At 35.0% G+C, this 25193-nt stretch overlaps 1 protein-coding gene across 1 annotated transcript; it reads left to right on the forward strand.

Annotated features, from left to right (window-relative positions):
* The first annotated feature begins 3348 nt into the window (after window positions 1-3348).
* LOC122362532 (transmembrane protein 255B) lies at window positions 3349-24488 on the forward strand. Its single transcript, XM_043264022.1, has 9 exons — window positions 3349-3550; window positions 4304-4446; window positions 7701-7763; window positions 14281-14370; window positions 15154-15234; window positions 15563-15648; window positions 17292-17451; window positions 22131-22268; window positions 23179-24488. The coding sequence occupies exons 1-9, from the start codon at window positions 3364-3366 to the stop codon at window positions 23335-23337; spliced, it is 1107 nt and encodes a 368-aa protein (XP_043119957.1). The 5' UTR covers window positions 3349-3363; the 3' UTR covers window positions 23338-24488.
* The last annotated feature ends 705 nt before the right edge of the window (window positions 24489-25193 follow it).

The raw sequence follows: 25193 nt of genomic DNA on the forward strand, positions 1-25193 counted from the left end.
GAAGACAAACGCACAATTATGTGCTATAATGCTATTGTATTCATTCCAAATTTCCAGGATTTGGTTTTAATAACGCCAAGTTTAACCTTCACAGATCTGCTATTTTTGCCTAATGAAACTTGAGATTGTGCCTGAAGGCCAGTCTAAGATAAACCTATTTTAGACTAAAACTATATATTAGACTATAAATGGTTTTAAGTAAAATTATATTGTTATTATTATTATTATCGTCATCATATTTTTAACTATAAAAACATTAACTATAACATAAGTCAGCATAACAATATATAGCCAAGAGCACTTTAAATATACACCTTTACTGTAATAAAGGGAAAATTAAAATGGGTTTCAAAATGCTCCACTTTGGCATCAATGCAGTAATAATAAAAGCCGAATATGCACATTTTTTTCGGCAACGTGTTTTCTTTGCACGTGAAATGTATAGCTTTCTTAATATTATACGAAGGGTGTAGGGGGATTTTGCAAAGAAAAACCAAACAAACATATTCATATTTGGTGTCCCTGGTATCAAAATGTCTGTGAAGTCTTTCATGAAAGTCAACGAAACTGTAGTTTTGATTTTCAGGAGGGGAAGATTACAGTGAAACTTTAAAGAATGTCGCAATTTCGACATCCTAGCTGGACAGTTAAAGCACGAGTTGTTAAAATACTTAATTATGACTACTGTGAAATTTCGCAACATTTTCTAAAAATTCTAACATCCAAAATAAAGCACAAAACCTTTCCTTAACTGATCATTATTTTTGTTACATATACCCGCAATCCATCATGCCTTTGATCTATTATGACAGATTAACAATGACTATAGCTGCATTTCATGATATATCACGTATTGCTAGGGCTGTATTACATTCTCCCCCAAAAATCGAATCACCTTATTTAGAAGTTATGTATGATGGGTTTTTATAGCATAAAGCTATTTGCTCCAAAATGTATATTCCATAATAGACATTTAAACAGCCCTGTAAAAACTAATTTCTGCACATTAGGTGACATCTACACAATTAAACGGTCTACGTGACAAAAAACAATCTCCAGAAAGAAATATCAACGTTTCACCCTGGTGTTGGAACGTATTGTAATAACAGTACTCTTTACTTGCATTACTTGACATTACTTTATACAGTTCAAGGATAATGTTGGTTTCACAATCACTTTAATATGTAACAGATGAACAATGGGGGGAAAATGAGTTAAAGATGTTAAAGGGAAAAAGTGTTACAAGCATCCTCGGCCTCATCAGTTTTGATTCATGCTGTGAAATCTGAGATGCTGTTTTTTAATCTTATGTCAGTAAACCCACGTTGTCCGGTCCTGGCCGTCACTGAGAGTTCCAGAGATTCTAGCCGCAGTCAGAGGAAAAACATCGCCCGCCAAGCTCCTCACACCTATCAATTATATTTTCGTATCGTCATATTATATGCATCGTTGTATATGAACCCCCCCCGCGGTACGCAGAAGAGACGAATAGAATACGCTATATGGCAAGAGATGCACTGTAGACGACAGACGGAGTTTAAAAGTCTAATTGCATATAGAATCTAAGCTTTTATCACAATACAAAGTCATTTTTCACTGCTAACTAGATCCACCTGCTATCCAAAGAGGAGCGTGTTAAACAACAAAAATAATTTACAGCTTGGCAGGAATGTGACTTCTAAATGAATCCCAGATAGAAAAGCATATGCCGCACACTTAACAACTTAACTAATACAGAAAGGCCAGAAACAGAACAGCACCTTTACTGTTGCTATATTTTACAGCGGAGTTTTTGATAAATTAGTTTATACCTAAACGCAAATTTTATTTTAGAAAAATGCTGTAGTAAAAATTAATGGCCTGTATTTAAAATGCAATTATTTTATGATAAATATTGTTCGGATCTTGACCTATTCTATCGACATATCGCTCAAGGACGCTCACTAATATCAATATTAAACTTTATTTGGAATTCAGGTATCTTAGTGTTATGCCCGATATGTTTTAATGCCGTGATGAATAATATCGGTCTTTAAATGCAAAATATGTCCAGTGCACTCGTATATTTTCAATTGTTGCACTTTAGCACAATCAAAAATGCTTCAGTATATCTTTAATTGGACTTCAGTACGCTTCTGAACAATTAAGATCAAAATTAGTCGTTCAGATTTAGCAGACTTTAAGTATAACAGTTTTGTATACTAAAGGGTATAGTAAATATGTAAATATATTGGTTACACTTTATATTAGGTGGCCTTAACTACTATACTTGCATCAAAAAATAAGTACAGTGTACCTGTTGTGTTCATATTGTATTGCATTATTACTGTTATTGAGGTGGGATACGGGTTTAAGGGTGGGTTAAGGTGTAAGGGATGGGTCAACAGTGTAATTATAAATGCAATTACTGAAATTAATTACATATATGTGTATAAAAGTATAAGTACAATGTAAAAATGTGTATGTAAACAATAAGTGCATCGTACCAAATGATTAATTGAAATATAAGTATACAGTAGTTAAGTGGGACCGATGCATTTACTTAGCATGAAACAAATCGAATACATTTAAGTATACGGTTTGTCACTGTTATATTGCTCAACATTGTAGTTTTGACGCATTAGTTGTACAGCAGGCTATATGGTTGAAGAAATCAAAATAAAAAACAGACAGATACGAACCTTTTTATATCTTATAACATTGAATTATAACATTGCTGAGCTTACCAAAAGCACCGGCAAGTTTTAAGTTATTAAACCTACTCTTGATCATTTGTGTAGTGAGACTTATATTGCTCTAATCTGAAATAGGGTTATTAATTATATTAATTGCTTTTATTGGATTTTGTTGTCACAAAAGAAATTTTTTTTCCCTATAATGTATAGTTGTTTTTTTAGCTTACACTTTATTTAAGGTGTAATTACACATTTAAGTACAGAGTAATAATAACTCAATTACACATAGTTGGTTAGAGCTAGGAGGTTTGACAGGATTACTTTGTAACTATACAAAATTAATTATTACAAAATTAATTATTATAATGGTAAGTACATGTAAGTGTAACAAAGACACCTTTAAAGTGTTACCCTGTTCTTTACAGGCGAAACTTTAAAGTTTGTCTTTACATAAAAATTTAAATAAATCTATCCTGAGAAAATGTTAGCACTTAAGTAGGCATAGGTGACAAATAAACCCTCAAAATAAACTCCCAGATTATCTCTGTATTCTGCTGTGTATGAAAAAGCGTTACAAAACCATCATTAAATAACTAAAAGAGGGGAAAAAAAAAGTTTTACCTCAGACTTGTAAAGAATATCACATAGCCTAACGATACGCTATTAGACGAGAGTTTAATTAGAACTGATGACTTTGTTCAGGTCCCCGGAGGGCGCTGGCACGTGTATAAAAGCTCCGGCGGTCGCGTTGGCGCGCGCAGTCTGGACTTCCACAGTGAGCGGGATCGGTGGGATTATAAACAACGACGAGGAGAACATGACAAACGCACAGGAAGCGACCCGGCGCGACGCCACGACTTCACACGCCGCTGCAGGTAAGGGTTGAATCACTTGACGAAAATAAAGTCCACGTAGCAAATGAAAGAACAGCTTGAACGTTTTTAACCACAGAAAGCCGAACGAGTATCTTAATGAAGGAACGCAATGCCTGATTTAACCTGCTCATATTTATAATAAAATGAAATGTGTTTTTCCAGATTTTATCGATTATATTCCTGAATTTGATTCTTTGATAGACCGTATATTAAGGCAGTTCAGCTCAGGTAAAGTGAGTGGAACCTCAGGTAAAATGCAACTGATTGTTTTTTAAAATAATATATATATATATATATATATATATATATATATATATATATATATATATATATATATATATATATATATTACTTTTTATTTATTTATTTAATTTAATTTATATATATATATATATATATATATATATAAATTAAATAAAAGTATATATATATATATATATATATATATATATATATATATATATATATATATATATATATATATATATATAATTTTTTTAATTTTTTTTTTTTTGACTGACAAACTCATAGTGTATCAGGTTTCAACATATGGATATGTTTTTTAGAGTGTATTTTAATAAATTGGATAATGCACAGTAAGACCCAATTGTACAAGATAATAGTCTTATTTAAAAAAAAATGTCCTAAACTGACTTCGTGAATCACACCTGTACTGTATTTCAGCATATTTAAACTGTTTATGCTATTGATCTGCAATCATTTAAATGTAATTAAACTCTTTCTCTCTGGCAGATGCAGTGAAGATTAGAAGAAGAAAGGCTCAGTGGCTGGTTTCAGGCATGTTAAGTCTGTCTTTGGTCATTGTTGTGATGGGTATCTACACCAGCACGCGCACTGAGAGCGTCACTGTCACAGGATACATGTCAGGAATTATTGTAAGTGACATAATCACATTTTTGGTGTAAATGCAGAAACATTCGGCGGGGTTTAAACTATCTGCTTGTTCTTTTGTATCTGTTGCTTGTTTTTATTTGCTTTCTTCGGTATTCTGATTATGCAACCCACTGACATTCTTGATCTTTTTGTACATACCCCGGAGAACAATAGTTTACTTTGATCTCAGTGAAGATTTTATTCCATCCAGCGAGATGGAAATGCACTTATGTCTTGTTCAGTCGAACTATAATCTGATAAGAAAGTCGTCATTTGAAATTAATCGTCTGTCAAGAAGAACACTCATTTTGGTTGGAGCAGTAATTCCTCCAACAACCTAAGCCAGATCCACTGCTCTGACTCTATTTAAAACTCATAGAAGTGGCCAAAATAGACAGAGACCGGCCAAACCTATCCAAGACAAATTTACAAAAACAATTTAAAAATGCAGTTTTGGCTCTCGTCCCTTCTCAAAACTTTTAAATGCACATAGATATTGACTTTATGGTTTACCCTGTGCTCCCGAGATGACATAATTATGGTCATGGCCAAGGAAATTATGTTTTACAGTAAATGCTATAAATCAAACAAATATCATTTAACTCTCTTTTGGAAACTAGCAAACGTGTGATGTGGGTTTGTGCGATTTTCATGAGATGTGATTATAAACCCAAACCTTAATTCCCGTCATTTACAGAATTAAGTGTAACATATAGTATGGTAACGTGTTAATTTCTCATTTTATAAAAAAATGACACCATTGACATCACTTTGCCACATAATCAGCAGGCACATGCAATTTTTTATAGGCAAAAAGTTAATTATTAATAAATTATTTTGTCAGTAGTGAAGTGATGTGACTGGACCTTTAGTCTTTTGTCATTTTTTTTTTTCGCTCTTATGGATTTTAAGGAACATAACATGAATTAATAAGATATTCTGTAAATTGACTTGATTTAGTAACTGATTTACATCATTATAAAAGTAACTATTACTAGGAAAAGTAACTATTCAAATATGTCAAATAGCTTGCATGTACCCAATGTAAATGTTAAATGAATGAATTAAAAGAACTAAATAGAATAAATTATTATTATAAAACACTGTACACTAATCTGTGTGGCAATGTGAGAGACGCCTATCAAATTCAATATATTATCGTAAATATTATCAACTCTCTATGGACACCTTGAGAATAGAATCTCCATAGTATTTTATAGCATTATAATAGGATATTGTGTTAATTTAGCATTACAAGATGATATAACTGTAGTAACTGTGTAATAACGATGAATGTATATTTGTTGACAGAGCTTAGAAAAAGTGGTGGTGCTTAAAATATTGCTTGTCATTTAGAATTTATATAAAAAAGGGGGAAAACAAAAAAATGTGAAAACAAACTAAATTGTGATTCTATGAATTCTACTAATAACAATATAAAACACACTATGATTAATGAACTGCTGGGTTTATGAATGATAATCACGTGGACTGCGTTCGCTCAAATTGATTTGCCGAATTTAAAACAGGGACAGCAATAGGTGAGCGCCAGCCAATAAGATTATCATTAGCACATTAGTTACGCCCATTACCAGAGAAACCGGCGGTTCTTAAAATCTGAAGACTTCTAAAGGAACTTGGGATTTTTTGGCAGAAAAATACAACAATGAATATTGTTTATGCAGCATGTCAAGACTCTCTCACTCTGTAGTAACGCTAGTAACGTCATTTATTTGTAACGCCGTTATTATCTGGTTGTTTTGACATGGATCTGCCGGATTGACATGATCCCCTTCATCTCCAACCCACATTATTCACTGGCGTTCTACAGGGTTCAATACTTGGATCTGTTTTATTTTCTCTGTACTATCCACATCGGCTCTTAAAAATATTATAATTCTTATGCAGATATTATTTAGCTCAGTCGTCTAAAAATAAATAAATTAAAAACCATGTTGTTCGTCCCAACCAAGAGTCAACCGTTAAGACCTTATCATTTCACTCAACTCAACCGGCTCACCCAAAAAGAAAGCCAAGAACCTGTTATTTGCCCCCACATGCTTACTTTCAGCGAGACCCATTCTTACTACTACAGCTAATTCCTGACCAGTCTCCCAGCGTATGAGAAGACCTGTGCAGCTTACCCTGAATACTTCAGATTGGCTCTTCAAGCTTCCCATGTACTGCCACACCACAATGCATGTCTGTTTTAACGTCAGTGCCTCCATATTACTGCTAGAATCAGGTTCAAAACACTTCAATAGCTAGTCAATGCACTGCTATTTGTAGCCCTATTATGACACCCTATAACTAAGGTTGCCAACCATCAACAGAATGATCATTTCTGTATTTGTAGAATACAGTATCATCTTGTATGCAAGTAGTAAATACCACATCCCTAATTGAATCGTGTGGTACTCAATTTGTACCTTTTTTGTTTTTTAAGTATTTTTGGACATGCACCCCTCAATTCACTTTTATTATACAATGCATTTCTTAAAAAACTCTTGTCCCAATTACATAGCAGCTAAGTATTTCCAACTTTGAAATAACAAGAGTAAATAACAACGGAATTTCCCCCTAAAGGTGTCGGCCGTTGCATGCATCTTAGTAATACTCAAACTAGCGTTTTCCCAATTAACGAATTGCATTAGTGACTTCATCTGCGAGCTCAAGGCTGTTCAGACATTATAAACAAGGGACTTCTTGTTGATACAATGTCAAATATTATCAATGGGTGCACAGCAGGAAAAAGAAGACAATAAAATCTGTCTGACAGTGAGAAGTAAACCGCATACTGTGTTATCAAAACATCTCTTTTCCATATGTGAACTTGGATGGTCTGTGAAATTTTCCACAACTCCTGCAGATACCCTGCTGGAGCCTTGGACTGAGTATAGCTACAGTGCGTCACCTCTTATAAGTCTATGGCCATGAAGAAGTTTTGCATCCAAAGTGATTTGATCTTACAATTAGTTATCAGTATTACGTTGAGAAGAGGGTATGCTTTGCGTTCCACAACAGGATGTAATCTCATGATCCTTGAAATATTTTTGTTTCAGACTTCCTTTTCATATTTTCTTGTCATTTAAGCTTGGAAAAAACCATAGAGTGAATGCCATAAATCATTTAGCTTGAAACAGATTGAAACCACGATAATGATTCCCAGTGCTCGGTACGGTCATGCTTATGTTCTCTAGAGTGTTTTGCATCATTTGTTTCTCTTTTTACATTCACGTCTGTCTACTGATTGCAGTTGGCGTTTGGATCATTCTTGGGAGTTCTTGGACTATGCCTAGAGGAAAACCGCAAGCAGCTGGTAGATATCACAATGTAACATTTTCAGTCTTCCATCATCAGTTGGGTTTTGTCTTCCTGTTTTATGATCCTGATCAGCATGATCCTTGTAATCCTGCCATGGTCATTTCTAGTTATGGTTCACAAAGTATGTTGTTGTTGTTTTTTTTTTTTAATTTTCCTTTTTCTTTTGTCTGGTTAAGAAAACATACTAATCTCACGGTTCCAGCAAGCAAATATGTGAAGCACAAGCACTTCAAAACACAAAATATGTTTTTATACCACAGATCGTGCCAAATGATGATCAGTGGTGTTTCAAGATGTTCATCATTTTTGTATATATATATATATATATATATATATATATATATATAAAATGTAAAAAAAACATAAGCTCTATGATGATAATCAGAAAGGAAATTACTATCTACCGTGTATGTCGTATATGGCTGAGAACACACAGTTGTTCAGAATTTCACACTGGTTTCAAAGGATTGATAAGACCAGAACCTAAACCTAACCCTCACACAAACCTGTTAGCATATTTAATCAAAAACCAGTTTAAGAGCTTTAATTTAATAGATTTCAGATAGTGTGGACGCTTCTCACAGTTAGGTTTCTGTGTACATGTTTCTCTTTATTTGTGAGGGCATTTTTGAAAATTTGTCGCTCACAATTAATCAAACCTGAACACACACACACACACACACACATCTGTTTTTTTTGTGGGGACTTTCCATTAACTTTTATTGTCTTTACACTTAGCTTGCAGCCCGCTTCCTTATGGGGGCTGTTGATTGCTGGGGTCCCGCTTCCTTATGGGGGCTGGGACTGCTTTGTGAATTAAGCTTTGTTCAAACTGTCTGTCTAAATCCAAAAGCTACACAAAATCAGATTTAACATTATTTTTGCTGTTCAAACTAGCTAAATATGATCTGATTATAGTCAGATATTTACCAAAAAAAAAAAACTGATCTGGACTAAATGTCTTGACAAGGCTTTAGTGACGTAACATTCAGTAGTAGCTATGAAAGTAGTATGACATACAAATTATTGATAGATATTAAAAGATTGTTGATCTACATTGATCTACCATGACAGGTTAACAGGAATAGTTCACCTATAAATCAAAATTTGCACAGTTAGTTTATTCATCTGAACAGATTTGGAGAAATTTAGGATTGCATCAAGTGCTCACCAAATGGATCTTTTGCAATGAATGGGTGCCGTCAGAATGAGAGTATAAAGAGGGGATAAATGTATAACTGGGATGGACTTAGTGACTTGCACTTGTCTGTTTAATGAATGATAAACTTCAAACTTATGTGTTGTACGGTAGTGTTCACCAAGAAACAAATTGAAAATGCAATCTGTTATTAGGGAAATGCAGTTATATGATTGCAGAGCAGTTTGTGTCTGTGTACAAAAGACAAGTGCACAAGCAAGGCAATAACCTCAAGGCAATAAAATGATGACTTAAAATACAATACTTTCTTTAAAGTCTAAATCACAAAAAAACTGTCACTCACTTTAATTTATTGCAATCTTACATCAAAAACTCATTTCGAGCAGTTAGTAAACATTCAATGCTCTCAATAACACAAATACACACTGGAGTGTAATATGTTTCGCCAATAAGAGATGGGCCCCCTGATTCCCCAGGGCCCTAAGCATCTGCTTACCTTGCTTTTTGATTAAGTCTGCCCTTGAATATAACAAAAACTCACAAGTAAGCCACACAACTCCAGTATATCAATAAAAAAAATTGTAAAATGAAAATTGCATAATTCGTAATAATGCATCCTCCATTAAAAAAGTCCATCATCTGTTCTCCTCTCAAATCAAAATCCACCAACATATCTTTTTCTAACCGTTTTTATGTATAAATGTTGCTTAATCTTCGCATATATAAAGTATTTTACCAAAGAAAGCAATATTGTGGATAGATGACTCATGTGTTAGCCAGAATCAAGGGTTTGAAGTTAAAAACATCTCTAATTAATTAGTTTGCTTCATAGAAATATGCAGCTTTTTACTTTACAAGACATTAATTGATTGACTGTAGTCATGTGGGCTACTTGTGAATTATTGTGACGCTTTAACATATGTTTGAACTCTCATTCTGACGGCACCCATTCACTGCAGAGGATCCATTGGTGGGCAAGTGGCGTGATGATGCATTTCTCAAAATGTGTTTTGATTAAGAAACAAATTCATTTACATTTTAGAAAGAAACCCTGAAGGTGAGTACATTTTTTCAGCATATTTCAATTTCACACACTACAGTTAAAATTTGTCAACACGCCAAAACAAGTGGATGTCTATAAGAAATATATATTATCAAAACAATGATATTTTAGCAAAACACACTTTTTGAAAGTATACTAAAGTTTGTTGAAACAGCCATGAAAGTTTACTCTTTTTAAGCATGCTGAAGTGGCATTTTATTTCATTAATACTACATCATCTGCAGTTGTTTTTTAAAAAATATGGAAGTTAGGCATTGTGGAAGAATCCATTTAGAAATAGCTTTTTTGTTGAAACCCATTCATCATTCATATCCGCTAAAAATGTTCCAAATTTTCCAATTTCCAGCACGTTTAGTGTTATGACCCCCACTGTACATTACTGTACATGTTTTTTCTTGTTTTTACAAAATGATGGACACAATTATTGTCTGCAACAATCAGCAGCATTTCAGAGGTTCCGTTGATAGAGCATTACCAGAACATAGTGGGTTCCTTTAATGATTCGCAGATGCATACTGTTTTGCAATGTAACACAATCCATTTTATACTTGACCAGAAATGTTTCTGCATGTATTAACAGAAAACAATTTTCTTTAATACAATAGCAATGTTCGGGAAAATGCTCCAAATTAAGCAGACCACCCATATTTTAATGCATGGTACATTTGCTACCACCCAGAACATTGTATCTTTGTAGCTGTTAGGTGATGTATTCCGCTATTACTGCTTTTATCAGAACATTTAAATTTCCTACTTAAAAGATTTAAAAGGGTGTAGTGAGACAGATACATATCCAAGCCACAGGATTTGATCCAGATTGGTGTTTTAGGCAAATCTGGCACCCTTCATTTCTGCCTGGACCTCCAGAACTTGCATTTTGGAAATTGGAGAATCATTGTACTCGAAGGGTCACTGTACTAAACAGAGTACAGACACAGCATGGGCCGATTTCCTGCCCAGTGTTTATGGGCCTGGTGTCAATCCATCTATTCAGCTCCAGCATAAACTGCATTTTGCATCACCGACACATTCAGTGGGGTTACAGGAAAGACTTGATTTGTATTACAGACAAACTAGATATTTATTGTCTACATGTAATATACCACCATTCCAGTGCAATGCTGTGCAGTACTACTAGTTGCTTGGAAGCTTGTTCTGGGTGGAGGAGGCATGAGGATTGACTGGACATTTTTCAAGAGAGCCAAAGGTCTGTCTCTCTTCATCATGGTGCAGCTTCAGTAGCATGCCGAACATATCTTGACAAGATGCTACAAACAAAAAAGGCTTAAGCCAGATATGGACTGTTACATGTCTGTGAAAGAGGAAAACATAAACATTGGGTGAGGTGGAAAAAGAACATTTTGTACAGCATGAAATGTCCAGACAGATAAGAAGAAAGTTTCGCAGCAGATGGGAATTTCATGCCTGTAATTCCGATGTATTCAGGAAAAAGTTTTCATAGACCAGAGAACATTTGTTATCCCAGGGAGAGTGTATTTAGTCATTTAAAGGGCCATAGACTCCTATTCAAGAGTGTTTTTCTGGACAGGCAGAACTTGTGTTTTTTGGACAAGATGCTGCAGTTTAGGAAGAACGGTAACTGGATACATAAATTCTGTCATCATTTACACACACCCATGTTGTTTGTTTCATAGACTTTTCCCTTTTTGCGGAACACAAAAGTGCATATTTTGAAAAGCATCGGCAACTAAACAACAACAGTGACTTTTGACTGGAGAAAAGACACCGAGACATTTCTCAGAATATCTTTTTAGTTACTTAAACTTAGAAAAGGCTTAAAAAGTTTTTTTTTCCCCTCCCAAAAATGTAAAATTCTGTCATCATTTACTTACAAAGGAAGATATTTTGAAGCAGGCTGTTTTGGTCGTAACATTGACCATGTTATTTTTTCTTACTATGGAAGTCAATGGTAAGCAAAACAGCCTGGTTACAACCTTTGTGTTTGGCAGAACAAAGAAATTCATAAAGGTTTAGAACTACCCGAGGGTGAGAAATTAATGACTGAATTTTCATTTTTGGGTGAACTAACTCTTTAAGTCAGAGTCTTAACGTGGCTCCAAAAATATTTATCTAAGTTCTAATGAGGACATGGCTGTTGGCTGATGGCAAATACGATTTTTTCAGAATAGTGCTCTTGTTCCCCATCACTTAATTGTAATATAATATTGTGATATTTGTTACTGCATATATTTACATTTAAAAATAACAGACAGGTCATTTTTCAAAACCATGCCTTTCCACACTGATCTGGGCCTGTTGCATAATTGTTTTCTTTTAGTTGCCTGATACGTAACTGAATATCAGATAAATCTAGTTCCACGTCTAACAGTACAGTCAGAATGCAATTATGAATGATTTCCCCCAAATACCTATCTATCTATCTATCATTGAGTTTTAAACAAAAAAAGGAAAAGAAAAGAAAAACGATAACAGCAGCTAAGTGATTTGATAAAACAGATGGTGTGAGGTCTAAACAAACTTGCTACAACTTTTATTGTGTTTTTGAGTTTTGTTTTCATGTGCTACTTGCTGAAATAACTTGAGTTCAGGGCTTGGCAATGTAAGTTTGCTGGCACCAACAAACAATTATTTCACCTTAAAAGAATAAAACTCACTAAATAAATTCTTTCATAGTTGCTGATAAAATGTGATACATTAGATAATCACCAATAAAACTTTGTTTGTCATATGAGAAACTTTGTTTTGGAGACCTATAATTACATAATCGAAAACAAATGACGCATTGGTAGGTCTAAATGACAAATATCCCTCTGCCCTGAAGGAATCCGTGACAGATATTAAAACAAGACTAGTGTTGTGATAATTAAACCTCTTGGGAAACATCGCATATATGCTTCAGTATTCCAAGGAAGTTATAGACCAAAACCATTGACATTTTTACAACGATGTGATGTTTCTTCAAACTTCAGTGGTTGTTATGAGGAAAAAAGTTTTCAATGGCCATCTGAAGCAGTTCTTTGAGGCCGTTTGGTTTGCTGGGGCCCGAAATACTTTAAGCCAACATTTTAAACTTATTGTACATATTGCAGTGGCAGAAATGACTATATTCTGAGCCAAACTCAACAATTGTACTGAGAAGTTACTGTTCGTCTATATTCTATCTAATAATGAAAATGTTGGTGTTTCTTTAGACACTGTTATGTTCCAGGATTTAAATTATCCTATATATAGTGATTATTTCACATATGTTGCTTTACCTACATGCTCACAACAGTATGTGGTACTTTCTCTGGCACAGCAGCAGCAGATCTACTCCACCCAGACACCACCATTCAAACCCAGAAAGCTGCCACGATAGAACTGTCTGAAAACAGGTTTCTGAAAACCTTGGTGAGACAAACAGATTCCGCCCCCAAGGCAGAGCTTAAGTGAAGCGTCAGTTGAAAACAACACATACAGTCACACCAAAAATCGATTATTTGGTCAAAAATGTATGCTTGTTTACATCTCGTTTCGTTTGAACGTTGTCCTTATTCCCATCTTTGAACTGTGATTCACATCTGGTATAGATTTCACTAAACTGAACAAGAAGCACAGGTCCTAGTGTGGACATTATCCTTTTATCTTCCTTCCTGTTACTCTGCTCGCGGTTCCCCTGTTGACCTTCATATATATAGTGTGTCCATTTACTGTCTATGTTCACTTCCTCTCTTCCAGGGCTCCTTTTCTCTGTATGTGCATCTGTTTCTCTGCTGGTGACTTGAGCTTTTTTGGCAGTCTGTCTGTGATCAGCTGAGAAGAGATGTGTCCCCGTGGATATCATATCGCATGTTAAAATAAATACATTATGATATATTATATGTTATCGTCAGTTATACTTTATGGTTAGTTTCAAAGCCGGTGACTTTTATTGGGCCTCCAGGAGTCACATACAAATTTGTCAGCTTTGGACAGGGACACGTGTGTGTGTGTGTGTGTGTGTGCGTGCACATGTATATGTATTTACTAGGAGAGATATTCCCTACAGTACAGTACATGTCAAATAAAAAGGTTTTATATACTGTACTAATAGGGCACAATTATTTAAGATGACTGCGATCATCACCAGGCAGTAATATATCTCTTGCTGTGCAGTAATGCTTTAAGTGAGTGCTTTATCTATATTGACACATTTGGTATTTAATCAAAGCAGTAATGTATAATACTTTTTTATATGTATATATTATTTTTTATATTGTCTTGTCGTGTATTATTTAAATTTTATTATGATTATTTGCATCTGTAATGCATTTGTCTTTCTCTGTCCAGCTGATTGCAGCCATTGTGTTCCTGAGTTTTGGTATAATTTCCAGTTTCTTGTGTCTTGTGGTTGATGGCGTTTTCATCCTACTCAACATTGTAAGTACAGCAACTATGAAACATTTTTGCATAGAAACAACCTTAGCAACTGCCTTGCCACCTTTCACCTTTCATATCCTATCAACGCAGCATGAAGCAAACAAAATACCCAAGCAAACACTACTACATTGGAGATACAGACCGTTTAGAGCCAGTTTATTAAACAGGGCAAATTAGCGCGAGAGCTCGATTCCATAAAAAAGCAGATGGGAGTGGAACGTTCTGTGGGTGATTTACTAACATTTCATGAATAAAAGAACACAGACGCAGACGGATAATTTTCATAATGACCAGCACAATCTACCAAGAGCAGCACGAATTAACTGGATTAAGGCATGCTTTAAGGGGAGTAAATAACGGCACAAATGCCAGTAAACTGACTGGCCCAAATCACGTTAAATGGAGTTGCATGTTTCATTTAAACACCCTCCTCTCATAAATTTAGCATCTGAAGAGGAAATGATAATGATAAAAGAGAGTTTAACCGCTTGCCTAGCTATTAGCTGGTCATACAAGTTCTTAAATCACAGTCGTATTAATCTAATGACTGTTTATTAGGTTATTATGGCTACATGCTCAGTTTCCAGTGTCAAAATCCAAGGGCAGTATTTGGATAGATGAGGTGTTCACTGAACTCTTTAGTATTTTCTTAACGGCGTTAATAAGACTCAGAAGTTTTTGTAGCGGCTGTTGTTAGTAGTGGAAGAAAGGGGGAAAAAGCATTGCATTAAATGAAAGTGTTTCAGAACAATCCCAGTAGGACATTTCTTACACTCCCAACAGGATATGCGTCCAATGAAGGCAGGAAGATGTCAGTTCTACACCAGTGGAAATAGTTACATCTATGAGAACTACTATGCTACAGTGAGTAAAATCCTCCTGATTTCTATGTTCAGCTCTGTAAAATATATTTGTATCCCTACATGTACTTATAAAACATGACCACTTAAATAGCTGTCCTTTAACCAGGTTTTTGATGAGGACTTTAACTTAATTTTAATATGATTTAGGTCTTTGGTGGATGACCTGATGCTGTGATCTCTGACCTATTACATGCAGTTAGTTAGGATCATAATTTGATGTTATAACAACAGCGGAAATATACAGTAAATGTATACACAAAACAGATTGTTTGCATAAAAAAGTTTTGTTTATAGGGTTTTTTTCTAAAAGATGCCCAATTGTTTTGTAGGTTCCCTGCCAAGGACTAACAGAGTCGTGTAATATGAAAGTCCGGAGTGGAACGTGTTATTGTTGTGATCTGTATGATTGTGCAAAGTAAGTAATTCACATTCACAATTTCACTGTTTTAGTAGAATTTTTCTAGTTTTTGAAAGTATCTCTATTACCGTTATTCATACTTTAGTTGAGGGCAAATGAGTAAAGGATTATAGAAATGTTGGGGCTAAAATAATTTTAAATAGCTTGAGCCAATATTTTATTCACGATAGAGGATAGATAACATAAGAAATGTTTAAAGTGAGAAATGTAACAATTTTATGCCCAAAACGAGCTCGATTCAAATTTGATGCCTGATACAGGCCTCAAAATAGTTGGTGTAGCATCTTCTCTTCTTTTTAAAACAGTCTCAAGACATCTGGGCATTGAGGTTATGAGTTTCTGGAGTTGAAATTTGGTTCCACACAAGAGTTTGTGGTCATCTTTGACGTATTTTTAGTTTAATGATATTCTCTAAAGTGTTCTGAAAGATCTGGACTGCAGGCAGGCTAGTTCAGCAGCTCTTCTACTATGAAGCCATGCTGTTGTAATAGCTCCACTATGTGGTTTTGCATTAAGTGTCGTTTGAGGGCCTGAAAACCATGATCCAACAAAGGTCTTCGGCCTTGTCCTTTATGCACAGAGATTTCTCCATCTTCTAAAAACCTTTTGATGATGTTATGCACTGTAGATGATGAGATTTGCGAAGATTTTCATTGAAAAGTATTCCACAATCTTTTTTTTCAGAGTTGGGAGATCCTCTGCCCATTCTCTGCCTTTAAGCTAATCATGTTATCGACCTGATGTCAGTTCATTTAATTAGTAACTAGATGTTTTCCCAGATGAATATTTTTAATATAAAACATTTTGTTGCCCCTGTGCCTACTTTTTTGAGCCCTGTAGCAAGCATCAAATTTGAATTTAGCTCATTTTGTGGATAAATTTCTTGTTAATTTCTCATTCTCAAAGGGTCTACTTTTATTTGTGTGCACCCAAAATATTAACAAAAACTTTGTGATTTTATGAAACAAACACACACTTTCTGCCTTCTTGTCTTGAACAGGAGATTTAAAATAATAAATTGAAACTTAATAAATATATCTATAGAAGGCTTTAAATGAGCATAAAAAATAGAAAAAAAAAGTACAATCTTAAATTGTAAAGAGAAAATGGCGAATCAGGAAATTCGTCTTTGCGACACAGACTCAGAAAACACTTGTTTATTCATAAATAATTCAAATATCTTCCTACTCTCACCCCCCAACAAATTCATGGTAATTACTTTTGTGGGAGTTTTGCAGCAAGATTATTGCATGCCTCTGAACACAGAAGTCTTCAGCTGCTGCATTAATTTATGGATGGATAAACAATAAAACTAAGGAAGAGAAGCCTAAAACAGGCCCAAGTCCCAGCCCTCATCTGAACTATGAACCATGAAAATTGGCCCGAAGCCCGGCACTAGGAGCAGAAAAAGGTTGTGGCCCATCAGACCCAGGCTTAAATGCAGGGCTCTAGTAGCAATTTCCTGTAATTGATGTGCAGCGTTGTCATGATAGAAGCCATTTCATACCATTTGCACTACAGACAGTTAGTCATTAGTAATGAACCGCTTACACTTTTTTGAGAATCTCTAGCATGACAAAGTTATTAATAGCGCATAAACATATAATACCATGAAAATGATTTCTTTCTTTCTTTTCCAGTGGAGGATATCTGAACAATTACTATGAGTTTGTTGGTGTTCAGAGCTGTCAGGAGGTCCTCTCTCTGTACGTTCTCCTCTGGGTCCTGACCACGCTTAACCTGCTGGCCTTCGTGTGTGGAATCCTGACCACTGCTGTACTGGGAAGCATTAAAGACATGGTGAGGCATGGGAAAAAAATACAAACAGATTCACTAGTAGTTATCAAAATTTTGAATTTAATCTTTCATACTATGTAGTTAAAATCGGTTAACATATTTACTTTCACATCACTTGAAATTGTACTACATGAGAACAATGCACATTTCTTAATATTAAGCCCAAAATGTCTTTGGTTACACTTCGTCTTGGTAGTCTGCTTTAGACATTCTCCTAACTATAAGTAACTTTGGAACTATATGTCAACTACAAGTCAACTAATTCTTAATAATCTGCAACTACATGTCTACTAACTCTTTAAGAGTAGACTGGTAAGGTAGGACTAGGTAAGTAGAATAAATGGATATATACTTGCAAAGTTTGTGATAGTATGTTGTGGACCCAACAAAATAAAGCGTTATTAAGCAGACAGTCTACTAATACTCTAATGATACTCTTAGAATAATGACTAAAGTGGACTATCAAAGTGTTAATGTGTTTTAATGTGACTATTTATGAGATTGTATGGTCTTTGAATAATATCAGTATTTAAATGCAAAATATTTAAAGCGCAAATATAGTATACTTGCATTATATATCTTTAGTTAGACTTCAGCACTGCTTTTGCACGTTTAAAGTGCATTAAGGACAGAATTTGTTGTTGTAGGTGCAATATTGCAGGGTATTTTAGTATTTTAGGGTATTAAGTACATAAATATGTGAATGTAATTGTATTATCTTTAGCATGAAATAGATGCTAAATTATTATTTTTTCCCTAGGGCGCTCTGCTCAATTCCAATACTTAGAGATTATATTTGCAAGTGTACAGGATTTTCTGACAAATTTATTATTTCCAAAACCCAGAATATAGTGTTTTGATTCTATAAGAGCAAAAGTGCAGAAATGTTTTTATTTATTTTGGTAAATGCTTTTAATGTGTGTGTGTGTGTGTGTAGTGTGTGTTTTGGTGTGTCTTCAGCTGCTTTTTAAGAGACGTTATGGTCCCAGAGATTAATGGAGTTTGGCAGCTCGGTTCTCCAGAGAGGAACAGAGGTTTTGGATAGTAACTTTCAGCCTTATTAAGGAACAACAATTGCTCATTCAGTGACCTAAGCTTGAGAAGAGAAAGTAAACTTGTAGGAGTGAAGGTGGGGATGTGCTGTGGCAATGGCCGTCGTGAAAGTCAGCATGAAAACCTTGCACTCTTTATTAAAGGTGCCCCTGACATGCTGGATCATCTGCTGAGCTTAGCCACACTTAGTTTAAAGGCCGGTAGATATCTGGCATGTGTTTATCTGAATGTGACATTTTCGGCTCCGAAAGAAAGAGAAAGTGTGTGCGATCTCCTGGGGATCTGTGGTGACATTCTTGTTTCAGCTTTTGTCGATTGATTAAAGCAGAAAACAGCTGCAAAGATTTGTGTTTTGTTTTCAATAATCCTCCTGTGTTGAAGGATGGGAAATTTATTTTCCTGCAAGAAAGTAAATCTTGGCTTATATGCAGCTGTTTAGTTAGTGTATTTGTTTTGTCCATGATGTCCTTGATACAAACAAGCTTTCTAGTTCCTCCTACAAATAGAAACTCAGAATGCAATGCTGTCATCGCCATGTTTGACAGATGTGTTACTTGAGAGGAAGGATTGATTTGTTTTAAAGGGTTAGTCGATCCAAAAATGAAAATTAGCTTTTATTTAACTTTGAAGCACTCTAGGTGTATGTGACTCTCTTTTTTCAGAGAAATCCAGACGGAGTTAAGCTCTGTCATTGCAGTAGGTGGGTGATTCAGTCTAACACATGTTAAATGAAGTGCGCGCTAACTAAACAAAACATCCCTCACAGGGCTCCAATGGGTGAATTAAGACCTCCTGAAGCGAATCCATGCATTTTGTAAGATAAATATCCATATTTCAAACATAACACACACTTTTTCTCACTTCTGCTGACTGTGGCACACGGAAGCAATTTTGGCGCATGATACTGCGTTATGTGATTAGTGACAAGCGCGGAGAGCGGAGAAAGAAAAAAACAAAACACCAGTCGTGAATTAGAAGCACAAACCAAGGCTCTGTAAAGCAGACTGATTTTCCTTTGCTAAAGCAGGGAAACATGTTTCCAAGAGACATGTGCGCGACACTTACGTCCTACCACATCCTGCATCAACCGACTGCTTCCGGTTATTTCAATCAGTGAGAGTTTAAAATTTAGATATATATATCTTCGATACAGGAGGCCTTAATTCACCCCCTGGAGCCACATTAGCTACATTATATTACTTTTGAAAGCACTTTATTTAACAGGTTTTAGCCTAGCCACACGTTTACTGCAATAAAAGAGCTTAGAAGTGGCAGGACAATTTTTAATATAACTCCAATTGGATTTGTCTGAAAGAAGAAAATCACATAGACTTAGGGTGCTTCGAAGGTAAGTAACAGACAGGGTAATTTTCAGTTCTTTTGAGTCCTCCTAATCCTTTAAGGTAGTTAGATTATGCCTGCTTATCTTTCTTTCATATAATATCCGTGACAATTATTTTAAAAATTACACATCTACATAATTACAAGCAACTGTAACACTTTATTTTGATGGTCCCTGTTGACAATATATAACATTACTCCTACATGCAATTAGTGGACGGTCTGCTAAATCTTTATTGTGATGGTCTTCCAACAGACATTCTAAAGACTATGGCCTGGTTTCATAGACAGAGCCAACTTATTCTAACCCTACCATTCTAATATTTAGCAAATAAAGGCGACTGTCAAAATACAGCAAATGATAACCCAAGTAATAATTACAATAAGAAGTGTCACAATAAAATTAAAACAAAACAAATGTTTTTAATTATTCAGCCATCACTGCTCTGTTTTTTTGTCTAGTTTCAGTATTGCTGTGGCAAAGATCTATTTTGACAAATTAGATTTTTTTTCCAATCTGTTTGTATAATAATCAACTCTCAATCCCTGTTTTGGGAGTGACACAGTGAATGATAATTCATTGCTGCATTAAAATGTAATTATCACTGTTTACAGCATGGGTGCTGATTCTGTTAGCAGTAAGAAAAATATAAAGAGTGCTCAGTTTATAACCATTAAAGCTTTAGATTTCTTCAGTTAACTTTCTTGTGAAAGTCCTGTCAGAAACTGGCTACAAAATAAATTTCTTGTTTGCTTGGTGTACAGTACTTTTTTTAAATTCTGAAAAACTAAAAAAATGCATGGTCATAATTAGCTCGAAAGTGGACCAGTAAAATAACAATTGGCCGTTCAAGATTATTATATTCTTCTAAATTGTTATAAGTCTTATTTCAGTAAGTTGTGTCTTGCACACATCCCGAGCACATGACCTTCCATAACACCCAGATCCAGACATTTCCACCCTGGTAATAACTACAGAGATTCCACACTTTCTGAATCCATACATGAAATGACAGATGACAGATAAAACTTTGTTTTTAAAGCTACTCTCATTGGATTAGTGTTGAAGGCACAGATGTTCGTCTGGAAACGCTTCTGAAAAAGAAAGGAGAACAGTTACCTTTATTGGTCCAATTTTTCACAAAGGTCAAAATAGCGTTGCTTTGAAGACTATACATGGGACAAAACTGGATAGTGTATCACATAAATCACTACAAATCTGTCGGACCAATGGAAAGGCTTTTTAAAATCTGTCAGTAAAGTACAATGAAGAGAAACTACTGGGCTTATTTTTGACATAATTTTTCAACTGGAAAATCCATGTGAAGACATTGTAAATGTTTGGACGTTTTTTCTGCTGATTTAGCTGAATATCTCTGACACTTTCAGTATTGTCTGTCTTCATCACTTGGATCTTTATTCTTCTTGGCCAGTTAATCTATTTGTGTGCCCGGCTTAAAGTTACTAGTTGCCATGTCCATATTCTGTTTTCTTAATAGCCAATACAAAACACAAAAACCACAGCTGATATTTGATGTACTTGTAGAAATGTTTATACAAAATGATATTGCAGATTCAAGATACATACATATTTCTTTGACCAACCCTATATTTATTTGAGTGTCCTAAACCATTTAAACAGATCTTGCAGTGAGTAATTGTGCTCAGTGTATTTGATGGTTTGTGTTTGAATTGTACATTTTTTAACACAGTGTTTAATTTTGTCTTAATAGCTTGAGGTTTGCAACACTGAGTTGGTGGTTTTGGCTTTGTGTTTATAGTTTTGATTAATGTGGTATTGCTTTCAGGAAATGTGTCTCAGCAATAGGGGAATACTGTGCCAGTTCAGCCACTGTTAAATGAATTTTTCCCAAGAAGAGATTTCAAGTTATATTTGGCTTGTTGCATAAGTCACAACGCGTGGTTATAAACAGTTAAAAGACTGCATAAACATTAATGTACAAACTTTTATGTTCTGTATTTTTTAAGCTACCTTCTAATAATTGAAGACTTGCGTAGGATTATCAGATACAAAATAAATTACGTGCATGCATATAAATCAAATTAAAACATGATTCCATTGGCTTTCATGCAAACACATAAAATTGCCCTGTGCAACAGAGATATACCAATAAACATTGGACCCTTTTCACATTTCCGGGATTGGAGTGCAGAAGTAAACTATACTTTCTGGGGCAATTGTGTAGATAAATTGTTTTGGTAAATATTTTATTGGCATATGGCAGCCAGAGATGACTCTTATACTCTTTTTTTTTTCCTCTTGCCAGAAGAGTAGGGTGGTCGGTCTTGATGTCTCCCAGTGGGGAGGTTCATCTCTGTTCTCTTTTGATGGGGCCAGCTGTTCTTCCCCTACTGCACCCCTGCTGATAGACCCAAACTCACACACAGGACACCAGCTCTACCCGGTCAGTACATCGTGCTCACTTACACACGCAATCGGATTCCACTCATGGTCTTTTATGGTATGATTCAGTTGTGGAGACTTGCAGACTTTTTGTGTACCGTAAAATTAGTGTGAGTCTCCCAATCAAATCCCCTGAGAATACGGTGTGTGCTCACATAATGATCCCCATCCAAAATCCCACAGCATTCCCTTATAAAACTGTGCCTAAGTATACTGATCTTTGGGCTTGTCCTGATCACACCCCTGCCCTGTGGAGAACGCCAGCCAGAAGTCCAACTAATCCCAGATCATGGATGTTCTAGCACTCTCACCCCTGCTGAGTGATCTGAAGTTGCTTTTGGAAGCATCACCACAAAAGCCAACTTCTGGCCAACTTAAACACACATCACTAAACATCAGATCAGCCATACTCATCATGAAGCAACAAATACACTATGAGAATAGGATTATATAGCCCGATAAGTTAAACATAAAACAAAATATTATATTATTACATGCAACTTCTGTCATTAATTACTCACCCTCATGTCGTTCCAAACATGTAAGACATTCATGGAGCCTTCAATCACACAAAAGGAATTTAATGCTTCTTTTAGGAACAGTTCACTGAAAGGTTTTTTGAGGAACCAAGCAATAGCATCACTGTGAAAATTCCTTTTTTGAAATCTTTATTTCTAAGAATGATTGACCAGCCCATCTAGGCAACATCGCATTATGGCTTGAAAATGAATTGAAATCAAATGCACAATTTAATGCCATTTCTATGTGCTCTGTTTACAGCAGACGATGTAGTAGTTCACTAGGTTAGACAAAAGATCTGAAGTAAGACAATAGTTGATGAAAAACATCTCCTCAGTGTGCAGTCCAAAAATCTCGAAAAAAACATTCATATATTTTGCTCTTTTCTCCAGAGGACATCGCTTCATGTTTCTCCAGCAGCACCTGCTGCTGCAGGATCTAGTGCATCTCCAGGAGGATCATCAGATACATCCCATGCACAGCCCAACCCACCTCCCTTTGCCCCCCTTTACAACCTGCTACCCTACAAAACCTCCAGCTTCTCAGCTTAGAACACCTGAATCCAAATAAAAAGACATTTAGACTGCACTCTCCTTAAACTCAACATGAAAATGGACTGTTTACTTTCTAAATAAATGTCCTTGGTCTTATTGTGCAAGATTCATCAGAGCACGCTCTCAAGCAAATGGCTTGTTTTCATAATCTTTCATCAAAATGCTTTCTTCATCTCTGTGAAAACAATGGTGAAACAACGCCTTTTCTTTTTAGATGGGGAAAAATCAAAGCTAGATAATTGCATTTTTCAGTTTTTCATGACCCAGTCAACCCTTCACTCTTAAAAATAAAGGTGCTTAAAAGGTTCTTCACAGTAGGGCCGTTTTCACCACTTTAGTTCCAGAACTAAACGTGCAGTACTAAAGTACTGAGACAAGAACCTTGTTTTCACAAAGAGCCTTTTGTGAAACAGAAAGGCTCTTCAGATATTAAAGTTTTTTTATGGAACCATTTAGATTTAGCACCTTTATTTTTAAGAGTATTGATGGATGCATAAGGCTTTATGTATCCATCAGTACTCTTAAAAATAAAGCTCTACCTTGTTTTCTGGTGGATATTCGATTTCATTTATGAATAAGCCATATTATAGACATTTATTGAAGAAATGCAATGCTAATGCCATTACATGTTATTTTATAAAGGTCGTATAAGGGCAGTTCAGTAAATATCACCTAATCAAATAACTGGCTAATTTGAAAAACAGTAGCACAAGAGACTAATTACAATCTGATGTAGGCTGTTATTGAACTAACTTCTCAACAGAATAATGTTCATTTTCAGCAATCTGATTAATTCTGCCATACTTTAAAATCACAGCTGTTAATTTAATTAGCTCGCTACAACTTTTGGTTTTCTTGAAGCACTTTTTAAAAGCAAAAGATTGGAACATACTTTCAAAATGTAATCTAGATGTTTGTATATGATGCGTTTCTTTTGATAAACAATTGTTGTAAGGTTTTATATGTTTTTATACTTACAAGCGTTACTTTGATATATATTGTTTTATACAAGTCTGTTTTTGTACAATCTCTGTTAAAAGTTAGTTTTTTTTATACCAAAGTCAATGTACTTGGCAGTAAAATAACAGTTTTACCCTCATAAGGCTATATTTTAAGGCTGAAAATAAAAATTGGATGTTTTATCTAAAGTTTCGCTTCTCACTGACACAATCACATATGACAGTAATACAAATCTAATGATTCAAAATGATACTGTTGTACTGCATCGACATTGAAACTCCACAGTATATTAGTATTTATTTGACCTAAATGACTTATATAGACATCTAATCAAATAAGACAAAAGTTAAAAGCAGGCAAAGACTCCAAATAACTGCATTAAGAATAACTTACATTTTGAGACAGTACAGAAACCGTAAACAGGACATGAGCACAGAACAGTGCAGTGTTCAGTTAGAGGTTTCAGAATCTGACAGCAGGTCAGAGTTCTGCTCATTGTATGCCACAATTGACTATTAACTTACATCATGCATTTTGAATCAATACCTGCTTCAATTACATTGTCGTTTCCATTAATGTCAGATTTTATATATATATTCCATGTGTCCACCGGCCTCTCAAAAAAAACATATGTAACAGTTATCGGTACAGGACAGAATTCCATTAGACTGAATGTAGCTAGGCCATGTGTTATGAAAACCAAATGTTTTGTGTTAATGCAATCTTCCATACTCAAAACAAGTTAACCTTGATGGACATAATCTGTGAAGAATTGTCAGTTAAAATGATTCAGTTCTTTAGTTTGTAAAACAAATAAAAGAATCAAGTTTACAGTGATGATTAGATGTAGAATTTTCAAACGCATAGGCACACGTCTTAAGTCTTAAATAATG

Source organism: Puntigrus tetrazona, chromosome 18 (genome assembly GCF_018831695.1).
Source record: "Puntigrus tetrazona isolate hp1 chromosome 18, ASM1883169v1, whole genome shotgun sequence".
Lineage (NCBI taxonomy): Eukaryota > Metazoa > Chordata > Actinopteri > Cypriniformes > Cyprinidae > Puntigrus > Puntigrus tetrazona.